At 39.8% G+C, this 18,513-nt stretch overlaps 1 protein-coding gene across 1 annotated transcript; it reads right to left on the reverse strand.

Annotated features, from left to right (window-relative positions):
* Positions 1-458: 458 nt before the first annotated feature.
* On the reverse strand, positions 459-5,003 carry LOC119488747 (prostaglandin E2 receptor EP4 subtype-like). The gene is made up of 2 exons (XM_037770634.1): positions 3,903-5,003; positions 459-1,199 (listed from the first exon to the last, which is right to left on the reverse strand). Exons 1-2 carry the CDS (start codon positions 4,857-4,859, stop codon positions 867-869), a joined length of 1,290 nt encoding a protein of 429 aa, XP_037626562.1. The 5' UTR covers positions 4,860-5,003; the 3' UTR covers positions 459-866.
* Positions 5,004-18,513: the final 13,510 nt, after the last annotated feature.

Below are 18,513 nucleotides of genomic sequence, written 5' to 3' on the forward strand. Positions count from 1 at the left end.
ATAGGATAAGGGGGGTCAAAGGTGATCAACGTCAACTTAGACGACATCAACATGAGTTTCATTCAAGACAAAAGACACATCGGCTCAAGCCAGGATCTTTAATACAAACATGAATTATTAGCATGTAGTCAGTGCTTCATCGAGCTCTTGTCAGTGTTTCAAATGTCTGTCCTTATGCAAAACTAACTCCTTAGTTGTTTCACACTGTCATGGCTGTAACTGAGGGAGGATCCAAACACACCTGTACACCACAAAACACTCTCTCTTTTATGATGTCCATGCACTGTTACTTCTGTTATGTGAATACATGACTTTTAGCACTGGATCTCCCAAGAGTCTCTGGTCAGTTGAACACAGCCTCCAGATGAAATGAGCTGTATACTATTCCTCCTGTAGCATCCAACTGATTAATTCACATGAACTGTAGGACTGACTGATGTGTGTTGAGGGAGGAATTGAGGGTGAGGTGATGAGAGATGAGAAACAGAGAGGATGAGGAACTTTATATGGGTGTGATGAAGGATTAAACCAGAGCACTGGTTGTATGAGGAGAGGCTGGATGACAGTGAAAGGCACAACGTAAAGGCTCAGTCATGTCTTATTGTTGCACTTCAGTATTAACATCCAAGTCACAGTTTTTTCTCATCTGTCCTGTGTCACTGCAGCAGACGTCTACATAGACGCAGAGCAGCCGTCTATTTTAATTTATTAAATAATCCTACAGGAGCCCCGACAATCCTGTCCAGCTGCGGGCCCACAGAGACGTCCCAGTCTCTCCATCCCACTGAGCTCTGAGACAGATGTCTCTGCGTCAAGCTGAGAGAGCAGCAAACATTAATAGATGTCGAACACATCTTCTGTCAGTTTTAAGTCTGACGGGGGCTCTCTGTGTCGTGCGGGGTGAACCTGGCGGTGGCGGGCAGCTGAGTCATGAAGTTGGCGCTGCACATCAGCTGGGTGAACACGTGGCTGTCCCTCATGAGTTCAGGATAGAACAGGTTGCTTTGTGTTTTAGGAGATGAGCCTCTGTGAGTGCTGCTGCGTCGCCTGGATAAATTGAGTAACCGCCGGAACAGAGACTTCCTGAGGAGGATGTAGATCCAGGGGTCGAGGATGGGGTTAACGGCGGCTATCCGGATGGCCGCCAGGTCAACATTGGGGTCATTTTTCAGCAGGAAGCAGTTGGCGAACACACAGACCTGAAAGAGAAAAACAAGTTACTATAGCTTCATACTGTAAATAAGAGTTAACAATGCTGTAATGTCTGCAAATAAATATTGGAATATGTCCTCTTTTTCATTATATTTCAGGTTTCCCAACTAAAATCAAGGATATCATTCCTTAATTTCTTATGAGAAGTGAGCAAGAACTATTTTAACCTCACTGGTTCCCAACCTGTTTGGCTTACGTGCTCTGAAGCAGTTTACCTTGTGGGAGGTTTAATATGTCTATGAATTGTGTGCAGTTGAAAGATTTGGATTTTCCCCTCTTAAAATGTTTAATTCTAATACTTTTTGGAGGTCTGAAGGGCAAAACCTCATTTAATGGTGGAAAAATTATTTTTGAGCTACTTGACTTTTTGTTTATATGACTATTCCTCTTCATTTATCTGACCCATGTAGTTATGCTAATAGCTACTCGGCAGATTAAGATTTTGCTAACAGAACATGTCATCATTTTTCAAAACAGATTAAACTACCCAGGGTTTACAATTAAGTCCACATGGACCAGCAACAACATTAAAATGCTGCTTACACAATAATGCATCAGTAATAATAATCCAACAGTCACTTTTATCAGTCAGACTTTTGTATTTTAAGTACATTTTTGCTGTTCTTCCACATGTTTTGAATGCATGAGTTTTACTTGTATTTTAGTATTTTTATAATGAGGTACTTCCTCCATTCCTAAATGACCATGGTAACTTAGGGATGGATGGTTACCATGGTAACTTAGGGATGGAAGAAGGATTCAGATCCTTTACTTAAGTAAAATTACTAATACCATAATGTAAAAATACTCTGTTAGAAGTATAAATCCTGCTTTGAAAATGTTTCTTAAGTAAAAGTATGTAACTATAATCAGGAAAATAAAGTATTAGTAAAAGTACTCAATGCAGAAAAATGTCCCCTGTGACGGTTATACTATTATATCATATTATTATTACTAGTGCAAAGCAGGGCTTTACTGTTGTAGTTGGTTGAGGTGGCGCTCATTTTTTATTATTTTGTATCGGGCTGCAACTAATGATTATTTTCATCATGGATTAATCTCCTGATTATTTTATCTATTAATCAATTGATTCTTTGGTTTGTAAAAAAAATAGTACAAATCTCAAAATTATTAAAATTATTAAAAGGAAAAGCAAAATCCTCACATGTGTGAAGCTGGAACCACATACAACTACGACTACATGCTAAACCATTAATAATTGCAAATAAATGTTCTGCCATACGACTAATTGATTCATCAACCAATTGTTTCAGCTGCACTTGTATAAACGATTAGGGAGTGTTATTTATAACGAAACATCATATTTTATAAGCTCTTCATATGTTTTGTGTGCAAAAAAATATGAATTTGTAAAGTAACTAAAGCTGTCAGATCAATGTAATGCAGGAAAAAGTGCAATATTTCCCTCTGAAATGTAGTGGAGTAGAAGTATAAAGTGGCATGAAAAGAAAAGACTCAAGTAAAATACAAATACCTCAAATTTGTACTTAAGTAGGCGAACTTGACTAAATGCACTGCTTAGTTACAGTCTACCACTGCTAATTAATTAATCATAATGCTAAGACAGCAGTTAAACCTTAAGATATAATATAATAATGATACATATATGATACTACTAATAATATATATATATTATTAGTAGTATCATATATGTATCATATGTATAATATTAGCTTAATATGTGTGTTTTCCCATTTTGTTTAGAAGGAAAAGCTTCTCTGAGTTTTGCTGCTCCATACATGAGTATAGGTCAGGGGTCTCTAAGCAACCTGCAGCTCTGGAGCCACATGTCTCTTCAGCTCCTCCAGTGGCTCCCTGTGGAGTTTTAAACATGGAAATGAAGAACTGTTTTTTTGTTTACATTTTCATTTTTATTAATCATTGTTGTAGGTCTATGGTAGGACGGAGTATGACCACATTGAGGAAATAAATAAATCTGAGATTACGAGAATAAAGTCATAATATTATAAAATAGTAATTTTACGTGTTATTTTCTTTTTTTCTCAAATAATAATCCCACGACTTTTTTTCTCGTAAAGTTATGACTTTATTCTCTTAATATTACGACTTTTTTCTCATTATGTTATGACTTTATTCTCTTAATATTACTCATTTTACAAGTTATTTTCTTTTTTTCTCATTATGTTATGACTTTATTCTCTTAATATTACTCATTTTACAAGTTATTTTCTTTTTTTCTCATTATGTTATGACTTTATTCTCTTAATATTACTCATTTTACAAGTTATTTTCTTTTTTTCTCATTATGTTATGACTTTATTCTCTTAATATTACTCATTTTACAAGTTATTTTCTTTTTTTCTCATTATGTTATGACTTTATTCTCGTAATATTACTCATTTTACAAGTTATTTTCTTTTTTTCTCATAAAGTTATGACTATTATTCAAATCTCAGATGTTTTTCCCCTCAACGTGGCCCTACTACTCCGTAGTACATTGTGTCTTTGGCCCTCACTGCATTAGACTTATATACTATATACTTAGACTATAAACTGTGTTACCTTCATCACAATCATCAAATGTTTTGCTGCTCCAGACAGATTTTCTTTTCTTTTTTTTTTTGTTGCCTAAAAGGTCTTTTGATAGTAAAGGTTGCCGGATCATCAATCAATAACCAATCACTGCTTATTATCACTGACTGCCTCACCACTAATGGAGCCGAACAGGCCAGAACCACCGCGGAGGTCATCACCAGCACCGCGATCATCTGCGTCTCTGCAGCCGACGACAGAGCGCTCCACCTCTGCCGGACGCTGGCTCTGCTGCCCGGCAGCTGCACGGTGCTCCTCTGGCGGCGGCGCATCAGCAGCAGCGCTCCGCACACCGCCAGGTTCAGCAGCATGGTGCCCAGGATGAGCAGCAGGCTGACGGCTCCGTACAGCACGGAGTAGACGGCAGCAGCCTGGTGCAACCTGCCCCATTTGATGAAGCACCAGGTGAGTGACGACTGCAGCTCACTCTCGGACACACCCATCATCGGCAGGCAGCAGAAGAAGATGTGTGAGATGTAGATGAAGAGCAGGAGCTTCTGCGCAAAGCGTCGGTCCACCCTCCACCTCTCGTAGGTGTACGGACAGCAGATAGCCAGGTATCGCTCCGTTGCCATGGCGAGGATGATGCTCAGACCGGTTAAACCAAAAAACAGCAACAAGAAGGAGTGGAACTTGCACACGTAGTCGTCTTGCAGCACCGTCTTGTCCCGGTAGTTGGCTATGGTGATCGGACTGGCCAGGCAGGTGCCCAGCAGGTCCGTCACAGCCAGACCACACACCAGCGTGTAGAAAGCTGAAGACTTCCTCTTCTGTCTGGACACCGAGAGGACGATTATTGCGATTAAATTCCCAACTGCGCCTCCAGCGAACATGAGAATCGGTAAAGCGATCTCTGGAGGCTCCATCGTCCCGTTTGTGGAATCAGATCCGTGCGTAAAGTTTGTGCTCTCCATCTCCAGATGCAGCAACAAGCTGGTGTTGGTTAGAGATACTCCCTTTGGTCTGCTGTGGATGGGGGAGTCCCTTTTAACTGTCTGTAACAGATGATGAGGAGTCAGCAGGGGGTTTTTCTCTGGTAGTCTCATCCCTCTCTGCTTTCCAGTAATCCACATGCAGTTAACCCAAAAGGTCGTTACGCGCAGCTGTGAGCCGAGAGGCGGGCTGTCTGTAACATACTGAAACACCCAGCAGCCTAACAAATGGATGGATGGATGGGTGGATGGATAATAATAATAATATAATAATAATAACTTGGATTTATATAGCGCCTTTCAAGAAAGGACGCTTAACATAGACATAAATAAACAAATGGAACATAACATGGATGGATGGGTGGATGGATCGATGGATCGATGGATGGATGGGTGGATGGATGGATGGATGGGTGGATGGATGGTTGGATGAATATGGATGGATGGATGGATGGATGGATGGATGGGTGGATGGATGGATGGATGGATGGATGGATGGATGGGTGGATGGGTGGATGGATTGATGGATGGATGGATGGATGGGTGGATGGGTGGATGGATGGATGGATGGATGGTTGGATGAATATGGATGGATGGATGGATGGATGGATGGATGGATGGATGGATGGATGTATGGATGGATGGATGGATGGATGGGTGGATGGGTGGATGGATCGATGGATGGATGGGTGGATGGATGGGTGGATGGATGGGTGGATGGATGGATGGATGGATGGATGGGTGGGTGGGTGGGTGGATGGATGGATGGATGGATGAAAATAATTGTTAAAATAGTCATAAACATCTAAAAAACAGAATATTTATCTTTAAAAATGATCAAGAAAAGCTTAAATACAGATAATTACGATTGTGATTACAAAAAAATACTATAAATCTAAGACCATTTACATATAAATCACAAATGAAACATGTAATTTTTACATTTTTTTCTGTCATTTTGAAATACAGACAAAAAATGTTAAATTTCCTGAAAAAAACTGTATTTTTTTTTTTTTTTTTACAGTGTAGCCTCATCCCTCTCTGCTTTCCAGTAATCTAGATGCAGTTAACAAAAGGTCTTTATGCACAGCTGGTTAAATCTGTGCAATATTAATACACTGAATGTGATACATTTATCTGTGCAATATATCCTTGATGCAATATACACCTCAAGTGCAACTTTGTTTACATTTTATTTATTACATCTACCCTACCCTATTTTACAAGTGCATTACCTCTATTTACATTACATCTATTTTTTTTTATATTTTATACTTCTAGTGTAACACTTCTGTTTATATTTATTCATCACATCTACTTTACCTGTTTTATTTACTTTATAACTGTGTGTGTTTTACCTGTTATATGTTTTTATCTGCCTTGTTTAGTCTTGTCAAGTATTTGTTTTAAAGCACTGACCAGAAGAAGTGGCAACTGTGAATCTCGTTGTATTTAATACAATGACAATAAAGCTTTCTATTCTATTCTATTCTGTGAGCCGAGAGGCGGGCTGTCTGTAATATACTGAAACACCCAGCAGCCTCACAGATGGATGGATGCTCTGAACCAGGGGTCAAAGGTCAGGGGTCTCTATGCAACCTGCAGCTCTGGAGCCACATGAGGCTCTTTAGCTCCTCTCCAGTGGCTCCCTGTGGATTTATAAAAATGGAAATGAATAACTATTTTTTGTTTACATTTTCATTGTTATTTATCATTGTTGTAGGTCTATGGTACGACGGTACGATGGAGTATTAGGGCCACATTGAGGAAAAAAAATGAATCTGATATTACGAGAATAAAGTCATAATATTACGAGAATAAAGTCGTAAATCGTAATTATGAGAATAAAGTCATAATATTATAAAGTAGTAATTTTACGTTTTATTTTCTTTTTTTCTCGTATAATAATCCCACGACTTTTTTTCTCGTAAAATTGTGACTTTATTCTCGTAATATTATAACTTTTTTTTCTCATTATGTTATGACTTTATTCTCGTAATATTACGACTTTTTTTCTCGGACAGTTATGACTTTTTCCTCGTAATATTACGACTATAAAAAGTCGTAATATTATGACTTTATTCTGGAAATCTCAGATGTTTTTTCCCTCAATGTGGCCCTAATACTCCGTAGTACATTTGCACTAGGGCCCTCACAGCCTATAGTCTAAGTATATAGAATATAAGTCTAATGCAGGGTTACCTTCATCACAATGCTCAAATGTTTTGCAGCTCCAGACAGATTTATTTATTTATTTTTTGCCTAAAATGGCTCTTTTGATAGTAAAGGTTGCTGACCACTGCTCTGAGCGATACGCATACAGGAAGATAGAAGGGATTTTCTTAGAATCCCCCTGCTTCACGATGCTGGCGTCATCACACAGCCATGCGTAATAGTTGTGGCAGCCTGTCACAAGGTCAGCTTGACCAGCTGGTGAGTAAAGACAGAGCCAACAGGACATTAAAATATTAAAAGCCTTAAAGATAGAGCCAACAGGACATTCAAATAATAAAAGCCTTAAAGATAGAGCCAACAGGACATTCAAATAATAAAAGCGTTAAGACCAATAGGAAAGGAAAAAGGATCAAAAAGTACAAGTACCTCAAAATTGTACTTAAGAACAGTACTTGAGTAAATGTATTTAGTTTTACTTTACTTTCCACCACTGAAAATAGACCTGTGACAAGCTAACTGTTCAGCCAATTTTAAGAAACGCTTCCATCAAATTGAGTAGGTTCATTTGGAAGAAGTAAATCAAATCAAGATCTGACGTCTTGAGCTCTGCTCTTGACTGGTGAAATCCCGTCATCTGACTTAGAGGGATTTCTGTTACCAGATAATTGAGGCTCATATTTCCTAATAAATTCCAGTGTCTGTAAGATGTGGGACATTGGGAACTCACACCCCACATACTGCAATAAAACTAGTGACGAACGCAGCTAAACCACATCGAAACATACCAAAAAATTAGCTCATTTTTATGTCTGGTATCAGTGGAAAAGGCTGCAGAATATTTAAATAAATATGAATACATAAATATATGGTTGGAATAATGTGTCCCAGCTCTGTCCCAAACAGGGATGACTGTAAATGGTTGTGAGGAACAACAGAGGGCTGATGGACATCGAGAACACACACGGGACGTCAGTGCTCTTAGCCTGCTCTGACTCTGCAGCCATCACATTTATTACAGCGTGACTAATGTTTACAGTGAGGAGCAGCAGCAAGGGTCTCTGTCTGCCACCGACCTTAAAAGACAAAAACACAACACCTCTCCGAGAGGTAAACCACCGCTGCTCATCCCTGCTGCAGACACAAGGGAGCTGGCAGACTCTAAAAACAACAAACCACTTAAGAGATGCCAGCTCGGAAACTCCAACGCCGACTGGAATGTCCTCCAGGTCGCAGTGAATCACGGGACGTACCAGCCGTCTCTGCACGGTTTATAGTTTTCTCTAATGTAAAAGTAATTAATTTATTGCAAATGCACTTAAAATGTATTATCTCTGTCTGTGGTCTCTGCAGTTGGCTGGATCTGTAAAAGTGTAGGTAGTTTTTAGACTATGACTAACATGTCACAATATACCCCTAAAAGGTCATTGTAAAGGATTTATATTTGTCTATACCTCGTCTACTCTCATCATAACACATGAATCAGCACTTAAAGTCACACGCAAATGGAAAAGGGCCTTTTTCCCCACTATTCTCATAACAATACATATCGCCTACTGTAACAATTTTAAGGCACACTTGCTGTTAAATACTAAATATTTAGTGGTTACTTCAGCAGCTGTAAATACAGATGTTAGTGTAGCTTATAGGCCCTACTGTATGTCAGAAGATAGAGACGAATGGCCATCCCAATTTCCCAGAGCCCAAGGTGACGCCTTCAAATTGCTTGTTTTGTTTTTTTCAACCTACAGCCCAAAGCCCAAAGACACCCAAAGGCCATGGTCAGAAGCCTATTTGTCTTGTTTTGGTACACTACCCCAATATTAGCTTACCTGAATATGTGTTAAAAGTGATATAAAACAAAGAAATGCAGCAAATCCTCACTTGTGAGAGGTATTTTTTTGCTTGATAAATAGCATAAACAATTATTTTTAATGATTTTAAACAGTTTCATTATTAAAATTGTTGTCCATTAACGTTGTCTTAAAGCTGCAGTGGGTTGAATTGGAGCAAATATGATTAAAAAAAGTTATTTTTATAAAACGGTCACTATATCCTGACAGTAGTGCATGAGACAGGTAATCTGAAAAAAAATCATGATCCTCTGTGTCCTCCGGTGCTCCTAATGGCATCTGCAAGATTTCACAGACTGGAGGAAAACAACCACGTTGAGATCAGTTGTGGAAATACCAAGCACCGCCCAACAGCTGGAGCACAGCCAATAGGAACGCTTTCTCTCTGGAATGACCTGTGATTGGTCAAAGTCTCCCATCATGGGCTAGATTTTCTAAAGCCTGAAAACAGAGCCATGAGGAGGAGCAGAAGTCTAGTTTTGTCTCAGAACACTTGAATTACAATATGCTGAAAGGATATTATGTTTTTAACTGACTAATAAGAACAACAATTTCTGAAAAAGCACTGTAGACGGCAGCTGCTCACGGGCTGCAATGTAATCCTATCAGGCAGGCTGGCACCGTCATTCACGTCCACTAAAAGTGCTTGTTTTTGGCACTTCTCACAGCAGGCCTGTTGACCTGTCAAAGCAGGAAAAGCACAGGTGTAAATAATCACATTAACAATGGCTCCATTCCATTAAGTGTCATAGCAAGCCATGTCAGTCAGTGAGCATGCACAACACCAGAGCCCTGGAACTGGCTCACCTAAAAGGAGTGCAGCCATCGTTAATGTTATTAATTCCACCTGTGCTCGTCCTGCTTCTGACCAAGTTCCGAAAAGTCTCGCCAGACTTGCTGCCCATCGACTTATTCTAACCTTAAACATTCAAGGTCAGTGCCTAACCTTAACCATCTCGCGAGAGTTGGGAGTTACCCTCTTGACACGACCGCCTGACAACATTATGGAAAGAATCTCGCTCAAGGAGATCTCGTTCTGAATTCTCACGAGGTGACGTGTTGCCGGAAGACAACGGTGGAAACGGGAGTGCCAGCCGGGCAGAGTTTGTTGTGTTGGAGTACAGAAAGTGTAGCTGACGGTACGTGTCCACAGGCTCCGTGCTTTCCACGCTCTCCATTCATTGTCTATGTAAGCAGCCGCGCAATGTATTCTGGTAGCGTGGCTTCGCGATTGGGGAGACTAGGCGTCACGACGCCCGCTCCTTATTTGCATAAAGTTGAGGGCTCCGCTACTTTATGCAAATCATGGGCGTCCGACGCGACTTGCCGCCTCTCGAAACTCCCGATAATCTTTTAAAATAAACGTTGTCGATCCAAAATAAAGACAGATTCAGCAACTGCGTGGCTTATTTCTCGCCTCAAATGTTTTCAGAAACACATTTCAGTGAACTTTTTTCGTGAAATAAGAGAAGAAAGTTTCCAAACAAGCCTCCTTACTGGTTCCGGTTTGAAAGCTGGGAGCAGCAGCCAACGGCGGGAAAGCGTTCGTCCAATCAGGAGCCGAGTGCCTTGTTTCTAGGGACAGCCCACCAAGCGTCCAATGTTAAAAAACTCCCCTGTGGACACGTACCATTAGTGTTATCTAAAAGTTTTCCAATGGCATGGCTGAATATTTAGATGATTTTGGCAATGTGGATCTTCTGGTCTTTAGATCTTTGAATTCTCATTCGGCTGCTGCCATGCCACGAATCTCTGGAGACTGGTGGTGTTCCTGTGGGTGCTCTATGCCCGCAGAGGAAGAATGCTGTAAAGCGTGGGACCTGTTGCTGCCTGATATTCAGATTTCATGATGAGATGTGGACACAATAACAAACAGACTGGATCAAGCGAAAGGTAAGAAAAACATTCCGTTCTCTGTAGGGTCCTTTCCATAATGTTCCCAGACGCTTATAATAACAATCTGAGCCTATCAGTGGCAAAAACAAGCACTTTTAGTGGATGTAACGTTACATTATCCCTCAATACTGGAACAACTTTTAAAAAATATGTCCCTATTAGTCACTTAGACACAAAATCATGGGAAAATAGGGTCCAGGTTGAAAAATACCAGTTACCCTTTAATCAATTAATTGACTAATCGTTTCAGCGCTAGACTAAAAGTTTTATTTGTGATTGTGAAATCACTTCTTTTCTCCGTAGACCATCAGTTGTGTGTGTTAAATCATTCATTTCAGCTTCTCTAAAGCTTTAATCAATCTGTTCATTAATTATATAAATAACAACAACATGAGTCTAGTTAGTTTAGTTTTTGTAATTTATTTTTTGTCCCAAACGATTATGATCTCTTAAAAGGGGTCAACTCCACTACGGCGTGTATAAAGTTGTATTGTTGATGTTGATATAAATCAGCTGATAAATCAGTGATGGTGAAAACAGCTGTTTTTTATGAGATCACCTGCGTCATCACGTTGTGGGAGGACAAAACTGTTCTTCAGTAAATTAGATTCTGTTAAAATTGGTGCACTCATAGGTGTGGATGTGTGCCCATAGGTAAATTGTGATGTCAGTTGTAGACATATTAAAAATGAAATAAATGTTTATTATTTTGTATTGTTCATTATTCAGCTCACCCGCCCTGCTTACCTGAGCAGGTGGTAGGTTCCAGTTAGGCTGAGATGGTAAAATAGAGGGAGAGAGGAGGCCGCAGATTTCACATTTTTGTTGAATTTCCTGGGGTCCATTTTAGCCTTGTTTCAGTAATATTTTTGTTAATAACACCACCGCTTTGCACACACCCTGGCCTACAGACCTGCTTCTTCAACATCCCGTTTAAAGTTCTCCTGTGTCACTCAACATCCAGCGAAGGGACATAACATGCAGAAGATAATTGCACTAATACAAGGAACGCACAATCCATTATTAAATATAAAAAATGGAGACGAGATGTTCCAACATCTGCGTATTAGGTCTTTACAATACAGAAATCAAAAACCTTCAATTGCAGCAGATTAGTAAAGACAATTACAGACCCAATGCCAATGTCTTCCCCTAATCCACTACACCTGTAACCCCAAGGCTGTACAAAAGAATTAACTATAATCATATTCCCTCTGGTGCTTCAATGCATACAAAGAAAGCACATGACCTCCTTTTAAACACAGTGGTGTTTGTATTGGTTCCCAGCCTTTTTCCTTAAGGGACCTTTTTTCTATCATTGAGTAAACCGACAACCCTCGTCTAAGTGACATATTTTATGGATATTCAATACATAACAATAAAGGTACAGAACAACTGTAAAATCAACCCAAATAGGGAACGCAATAACGGCAGGACGTTTGTGTAAAACAAGCGATTTGGATGAATTTTGAGCAGATTATATAAGATTAGATGAGTTTTCCTGTTATTTTTAGGACATTTTAATACAATTCTCTGTCGGTATTATGTATTTTTTTTAATTTTTGACTATCATACACACTTAATAGGCTTCGTATTGACAAATTCAGTATTTTCTTCACCCTGACGCTTGGCTATTGTTCTATTAGCTCTTTGGTTGTTTAAACATGTACTAGTTTGTATCTTAAATAAAAATGCAAATTTAAAAAATAACATGTTCATTTAGTTTTCTTCACAGAAATGAATGAAATGCCGAGATATAGGCTAACTGTATATTTTTTTTAAAAGTTGTCTTACACCCCTTAAAATCAAAAAGACCTCGCGACCCCCTGTGAAGCTTTGGCGACCCCTAGTGGGGGCCGGGACCCCCAGGTTGGGAACCAGTGGTTTATCAAACACTTGGTCATTTGTCAAACAGCTCAGCGTTGTTATCCTCCTGTGTATTTATGTTCTGTGCAGCAGTTTTCTCACTGATAAAATCAAAAGTAAGAGGGGGAATTCAAGCAGTCTCGATGGATCGGAACACGGCCTGCAGCCCACACGCAGATGTAAAAGGCATTTGGTGTGAAAGGAGTTCATGGGATTTGAGAAAGGAAAGGAAACAGGACTCTGCTTTTTCCTTAAAGTGAGTCAAGATGAGCTTCTGTTTTTTTAAAAGCACGAGGGAATCCAAAGTTACATAAGCAGAGTTAGCCAGAAGTTACTCTCACTAAAAGAAACTAATTAAACATCACAAGAGAGTAAATAAACTTCAGTAGATAAAGTTGAGTGAAAAACAGAGATTAGGGAGGAGGAAGTCAAAATGTTATCAATTAGCTGAGCTGACCTTTCAGCAACATTAAACAGCAACTTAATATTAGCTGAAAACGTTGATTTTGCTAAGCTTGCTACAGTGATGTAGACGTGTACTTCAGGGTGTGTCAGTTCACTGTGACATCACTGCTTAAAGGGAGTCCAGGAGGCGTCCTGTATGATGCTGAGTCACTATTAGCTGATAATCAAACAGCAGCAGGTGATGGATTCATCTTTTTTGCAACTTTTAAGTGTCGGCAGGAGATAGTAGGCTACAGTTTCCATTTGGAGTCTGCCACAATGTGAAATATGCGTTTATTAGTTTGTTTTGTGGCAACAGACTTGAAACTTTCAATCAGAATGGGCAGTGAAACACTGTTGTTCAGCATTAAGTGATGCTCAAAAGTTACTCTTTCATGACATGAGTGAATTTGATAACATCACGGCCCAACCCTGTCTCCTAGATGTAACGTTTATATATTATTGAAATGTTTTCTCAATTGTAATCACTCCCTAGATTATCTTTACAGGAAATGGGTTTTTGAGTGAATGAAGCGTTATGTTTATCTACAGCACCAGAGCTGTCAGGAGCTGGTTGGGGTAGATGGTGAATCATGGGGTTAAAAGCAAAACCCCCGTCTGTGGTTATGTTTATAGGCAACAAAAGCACCTTGGTTCGGGAAGGTCATGGTTTCGGTTACATGTTAATAAACACGTTGTGTTTTGTGATTTAAGTCACTGCAGACTTTCTCTGTATTAAACCAAAACCACTATCTTTGCCAAACATTAAAGGGACTGTTTGTAACTTCTTACACGTATAAATCGTCTGGGTCGGTGTCCCATGCGCGCTCGCATATGCACGCTCGCGTGTGGCTACGCTGTTCAGATAAGACTCCAACACAAACTACACGGAAGCACCAAAACCACAAAGTGATATCTAGTGAAGCCCGTCTTGCAAAACAGTGTTGGCCGCGGGGGAGACCGTAGCTTTGGTCTCCAGGGCTGGAGTCTCTGCTCCTCTGCTCCTCTGCCTGCCTGCTTGCACTCAGCCGCTCCACCTCACGTGCATGCGCACACACTACACACTGCAGAAGACTTCGTAGCTCTGAGAATATCTAGTGAATTTACAGTGGACGTTTGTGCAGAAATAACTGCTGCAGCTCCTCCAGACCAACAGAGGTTTCCCGTGTCTTGTGAAGTGACGGGACTCCACAGCGAGAAACGTTATCATCTCCGACCGGGTGCCGGTGTTTCCTCTGTTCCCTCCCACCGCGGTCGGGAGCTGAAGCAGGAAAAGCCAACACTAGGATCAGCAGTGATTCATGGAGAGACCGTCGTCCTGTCAGCTAACATTACTGCCAAGCAGGTGAAATATAGAGTGATATTGTGGTTTTAGCTGACGTGTGTCGCCTCACTGTTTTGAGCGTTGCTCGTTCACGTCTATGTAGAGCGAGCAAGCGCGAGCCCGACGCTGACTTTCGTTGATTTAACGGCCACAGGTGTCGCTGTTAACAAGCATTTCTGATTCTTACAAACAGTCCCTTTAACCCAGAGCTGTAATCCCTTTCACACCGCCTGTTCAAGGCGAGACTGTTGACGGAAAACAATGAAAACATGAAACCTCCGGCCATGTGTGGAGGCATAAAAACGACTTTATCCAGTTACATTTGATTTAGTTTTAGTGCAGCTGGCATTTTAATTTAATTCAGGGAAGTATGAGTTATTTAAAGATGTTTATTGTCTCGGCCCAGAGTGAAGGAACCTCCAGGGGTACGCAGGGAACAGTAATTGTGTAATTGTGTAATTAGTTCACAAGAAAGAGCAACCAGTTAGATGACTATCATGTTTCAGTTTCACAACTTGACCATTTTAGGACTCTGGAAGTAGTCGTAGTGTAATCATTACATCAGAAACAACAAAACTCTTCATGAGTAACAGATTCTTGTCATATGAAGGTCTGTGGCTGATCAGAAGTTTGTTTGTGAATCTGTGACATTAAAAATAATCAAAAAGACCAGATTAAACCTTTACCATTCCACCGGGGGTAGGGGACAGGGGATGTTCAGGGGAGATACATAGTCAGCAGTAGATGTCACATAGAAGTGATGTATATCAGTGCTCAGCACTGTGTGTCAAGTTGTTCTAGACACATATAAGAAGTAAAAATTAAATTAATTAATCAATTAAAATAAATTATGAAAGTGTATAAGGGTTTAGAACATCATGATCAAAGTATATGATGGAAATTCCCATGCTCTATTATGTCTCATAAGTTGTTGCAGCAATTTTTGGGTTGATACCATTTGTTACACAGATTTGGTGCCAAATTTAACAATTTTTTACCATGCAAGAATTGATAAAGAAACGATCAATAATCCCTCCAAAATACCACATTAAGACACTAAGACCTTCAGGAACACCACAGAAAAAGCCATGCTGTGATTTGGTATTATAATAAACTTTTGACATTTGGAGATTTATTGTCAATCTACCTAGGAAAGTCATCCACTGCTCTAGACTAGGTCTCTAGTTTGTGGCTCTAAAAATTCACGAGGCTGTGATTATCCTAGAGGTCACCAGAGGTCATTTTATATAGTGTGGTCAAATTTAAAAAAAGAAATGCTCTCACTACGATGAAACGGCTACTGTGGGGACTAACATCATCACACATTAATACAATTGGGCTCAAAATAATAATAGATTTCTTCTTGCAATATCAGAATCAAAATCAACTCTATTTTCCAAATTTAAATGGATTTCCAACAAATTTGACTCTCACAACTGAAGTCTCTCACGGGATTTGTGTAAACAAAAACAGTATGGAAGCCCTGTTATTCCTGGCTCTGCTTTTTAAATGCAGGAAGCCGGTAAGTAGTTCAGCTGAATACCTCCTTATCCTTTGCCGGAAAAACTCAACCATCACACTTTTGAGAAATGTTGTTACTCCATCTTTTTCGAGAAAAAGACTAAAGCTAATATTTATTTCAGTTTCTCAATCTTTGTAAAACATATATTTTAGTGTGTTTGATGAAAGTGTTACTGTAGAATTACCTCCTCGTTCACCTTCACTTTATTGGACTGGAGCACAACTACATGCTTGCATGTAGAGGATAAGATAAGATACGATAAGATAAGATAAGATAAGGATAAGAGCCGTGGCTAAATCCCCAAACAGTAGTTCTATTGCTGGTCCCTTGCTTTCACAGCTAGCTGTTTCTATGTTTTGCAGAAATACTGAAATAATTAGTCCCGTATGTCACATTCCTGCTTTTACCAGAAGAGAACTGATGCAATGCAAAGATAATCGAGCACCGGTCTGCTTTCTGGTAATCCGTCTTCCTCCAGAGACCAGCACTCTGACATTAACAATATTTGAGGTTTAGAAGGGTGGTAATATGTGTGAGTCATCTGTTTTTGTTTAATCATTTGTTATCATCCATCTCCTAGCTCTCACTGTGATGATGTCTGCACTTCCTGAAGATAATCGCTTATCCTCTCTTTCCAATGAATTTGGGTTGATGCCGTTTGAGTTGCTGTTACGCCCCCGTGCCCCTCTGCGGTTGTTCTTTTCTCTCACGGCTGCAGGCACTGATGGCAGGAGTAATGAGTCAAAGCGAGATAAATTGTTTTCACATCTGTTTCTTTAATGTCATAATACTGATGAAATTTAATGCATACTCATAGAGAGGAAGTGGAGGTAGTCACCGTGACGTCACCAGTTAGTTTGTGGACTGCAGTTTTGAAGCCTTGAGTTCACCATCTTGGTTATTTGCAGCAAGAAGTAGCATAAGAGGGTGGAACTAAATACAACCGAACGCTGAATAAGACAGTTTAGGCGACCAAAAAGGCTATAATTAACTTTCATGAACTGAAAACACACTGTGAAAGGGTTAAAGTTGTAAGATGAAAACACGGACAACTCCAAGACCGGACAACGCCGTGGTAGCGACCTGTCAATCACAAGGTAGCCACGCCCTAAAGCATCCCCTGCTTTATGGTCTATCTGACTCTAAATGGGACCATAATTTACTAAATGAACATCATGCTGTATTGAAGAAGATTTGAAACTAGCGACTGAGACCATAAACTCATGTTTACAATGTTTACTGAGGTAATAAATCAGGTGAGCAGTAGGCTCATTTTCTCATAGACTTCTATACCATCAGACTTCTTTTCGCCCCCTGCTGGATATTAGAGAGAATGCACGTTTAAGGCACTTCTGCATTGGCTTCACTTTTTGCCTTCTGTGTGTAACTGAAGTGATGCGATTCTCAGCTGGTCATAGTCTGCGCAGACACTGTACAATTTCTGCCAGATCAGTTGTCGTGTGCACTTTGAAGGGGGGTTACAACGCCAGATTAATTGCCTGAACGATCAACAATCTGGCTCTAAATGTTCGGTTGGATTTCTGTCAGAAATTTTGGTCGACCATCTGTAGTTTTACTAGTTTTATGGTCCGATTGCCCAGCATGGCTGCTGTCAAAAGATCTCTTATAAACTGTAGTGAGCTTGTTTCAATGTATTTGCAGTAATATTTTACATGTTGTGGATAAAACTTTAGTCTTGAGACTTTGTTGCGTTACATTTTAGCATGCTGATGTTTAGCAGGTGTAATTTTTACCATGTATGTTCCCGTAAATGAGTTAGCATTTTAGCACTTCCGGTTTCCTCATCTCGAAGTCAGTGGGTTTTTTGAACAAAACGTTTTTGCTGAACAAAACGTATAAGTATCATAAACGTGTTTGCCACAGAGCTTATTTTCTGCAATAATTCACCAAAACCCAATGGACAAATCCCGTTGGCTTTTTGTCGAGGGAACCAGGGCGATGCTAACTTCCTACATTATCCCTGGAGCGCTATGTTAGCACCAAACACAATGATTGCGCTAGATGAAAGTCAGATGATCACCATAGTCATTAGGATTCATCATCAGGGGAACATAAATATATTTACAGCATTTCATGGCAATCCATATACAGTATAATAATGGTTGAGATATTTCATTCAAAAGTGTAAATGGCAATCTCATGGTGGTGCTGGAGACAAAGTGACCAAAATCAGTATGATTTATCCTCTGGGGACCATGAACAACAAAATGTCAAAGCAATCCATCTGATAGTTGAAGATGATAGATGATGAAGATTCCATCCGTCGAGCCACGCTGCTAGCAGGGCTAGAGTACACATATGCTTTTCAAAATTTGTGTTTGCTCTGGTAAATCTTTTGACTCTATTTTGAACCGTGGCGTTCTGACAGAGGAATAACTTACTTAAGTCCACTAGTCACCAGATTATTTTGAATTTGATAAAAGGTTTGTTACATGCATTTGCGAGGACTCTTTGCTCTGTTTAAGTTTGCATCTGTAGTGTGAATGTAAACTGTTCATAAAGTTAAATAAACACTTCTACTGTGAGTGTAAATTAAATCCAGGAGTTCAGTGATAGGTCAAAGCAGATACATGTATTGATACTCATTGTATATGAATCCATATACTGTGTTATGGTCGTCCAACATGAAATCCACGCCAGAGAAAAACTAGCTGACAGATCAAGATCACTATTATTATAGATTAGATAGATATGGAT

Source organism: Sebastes umbrosus, chromosome 5, assembly GCF_015220745.1.
Source record: "Sebastes umbrosus isolate fSebUmb1 chromosome 5, fSebUmb1.pri, whole genome shotgun sequence".
In the NCBI taxonomy this organism is placed as follows: domain Eukaryota; kingdom Metazoa; phylum Chordata; class Actinopteri; order Perciformes; family Sebastidae; genus Sebastes; species Sebastes umbrosus.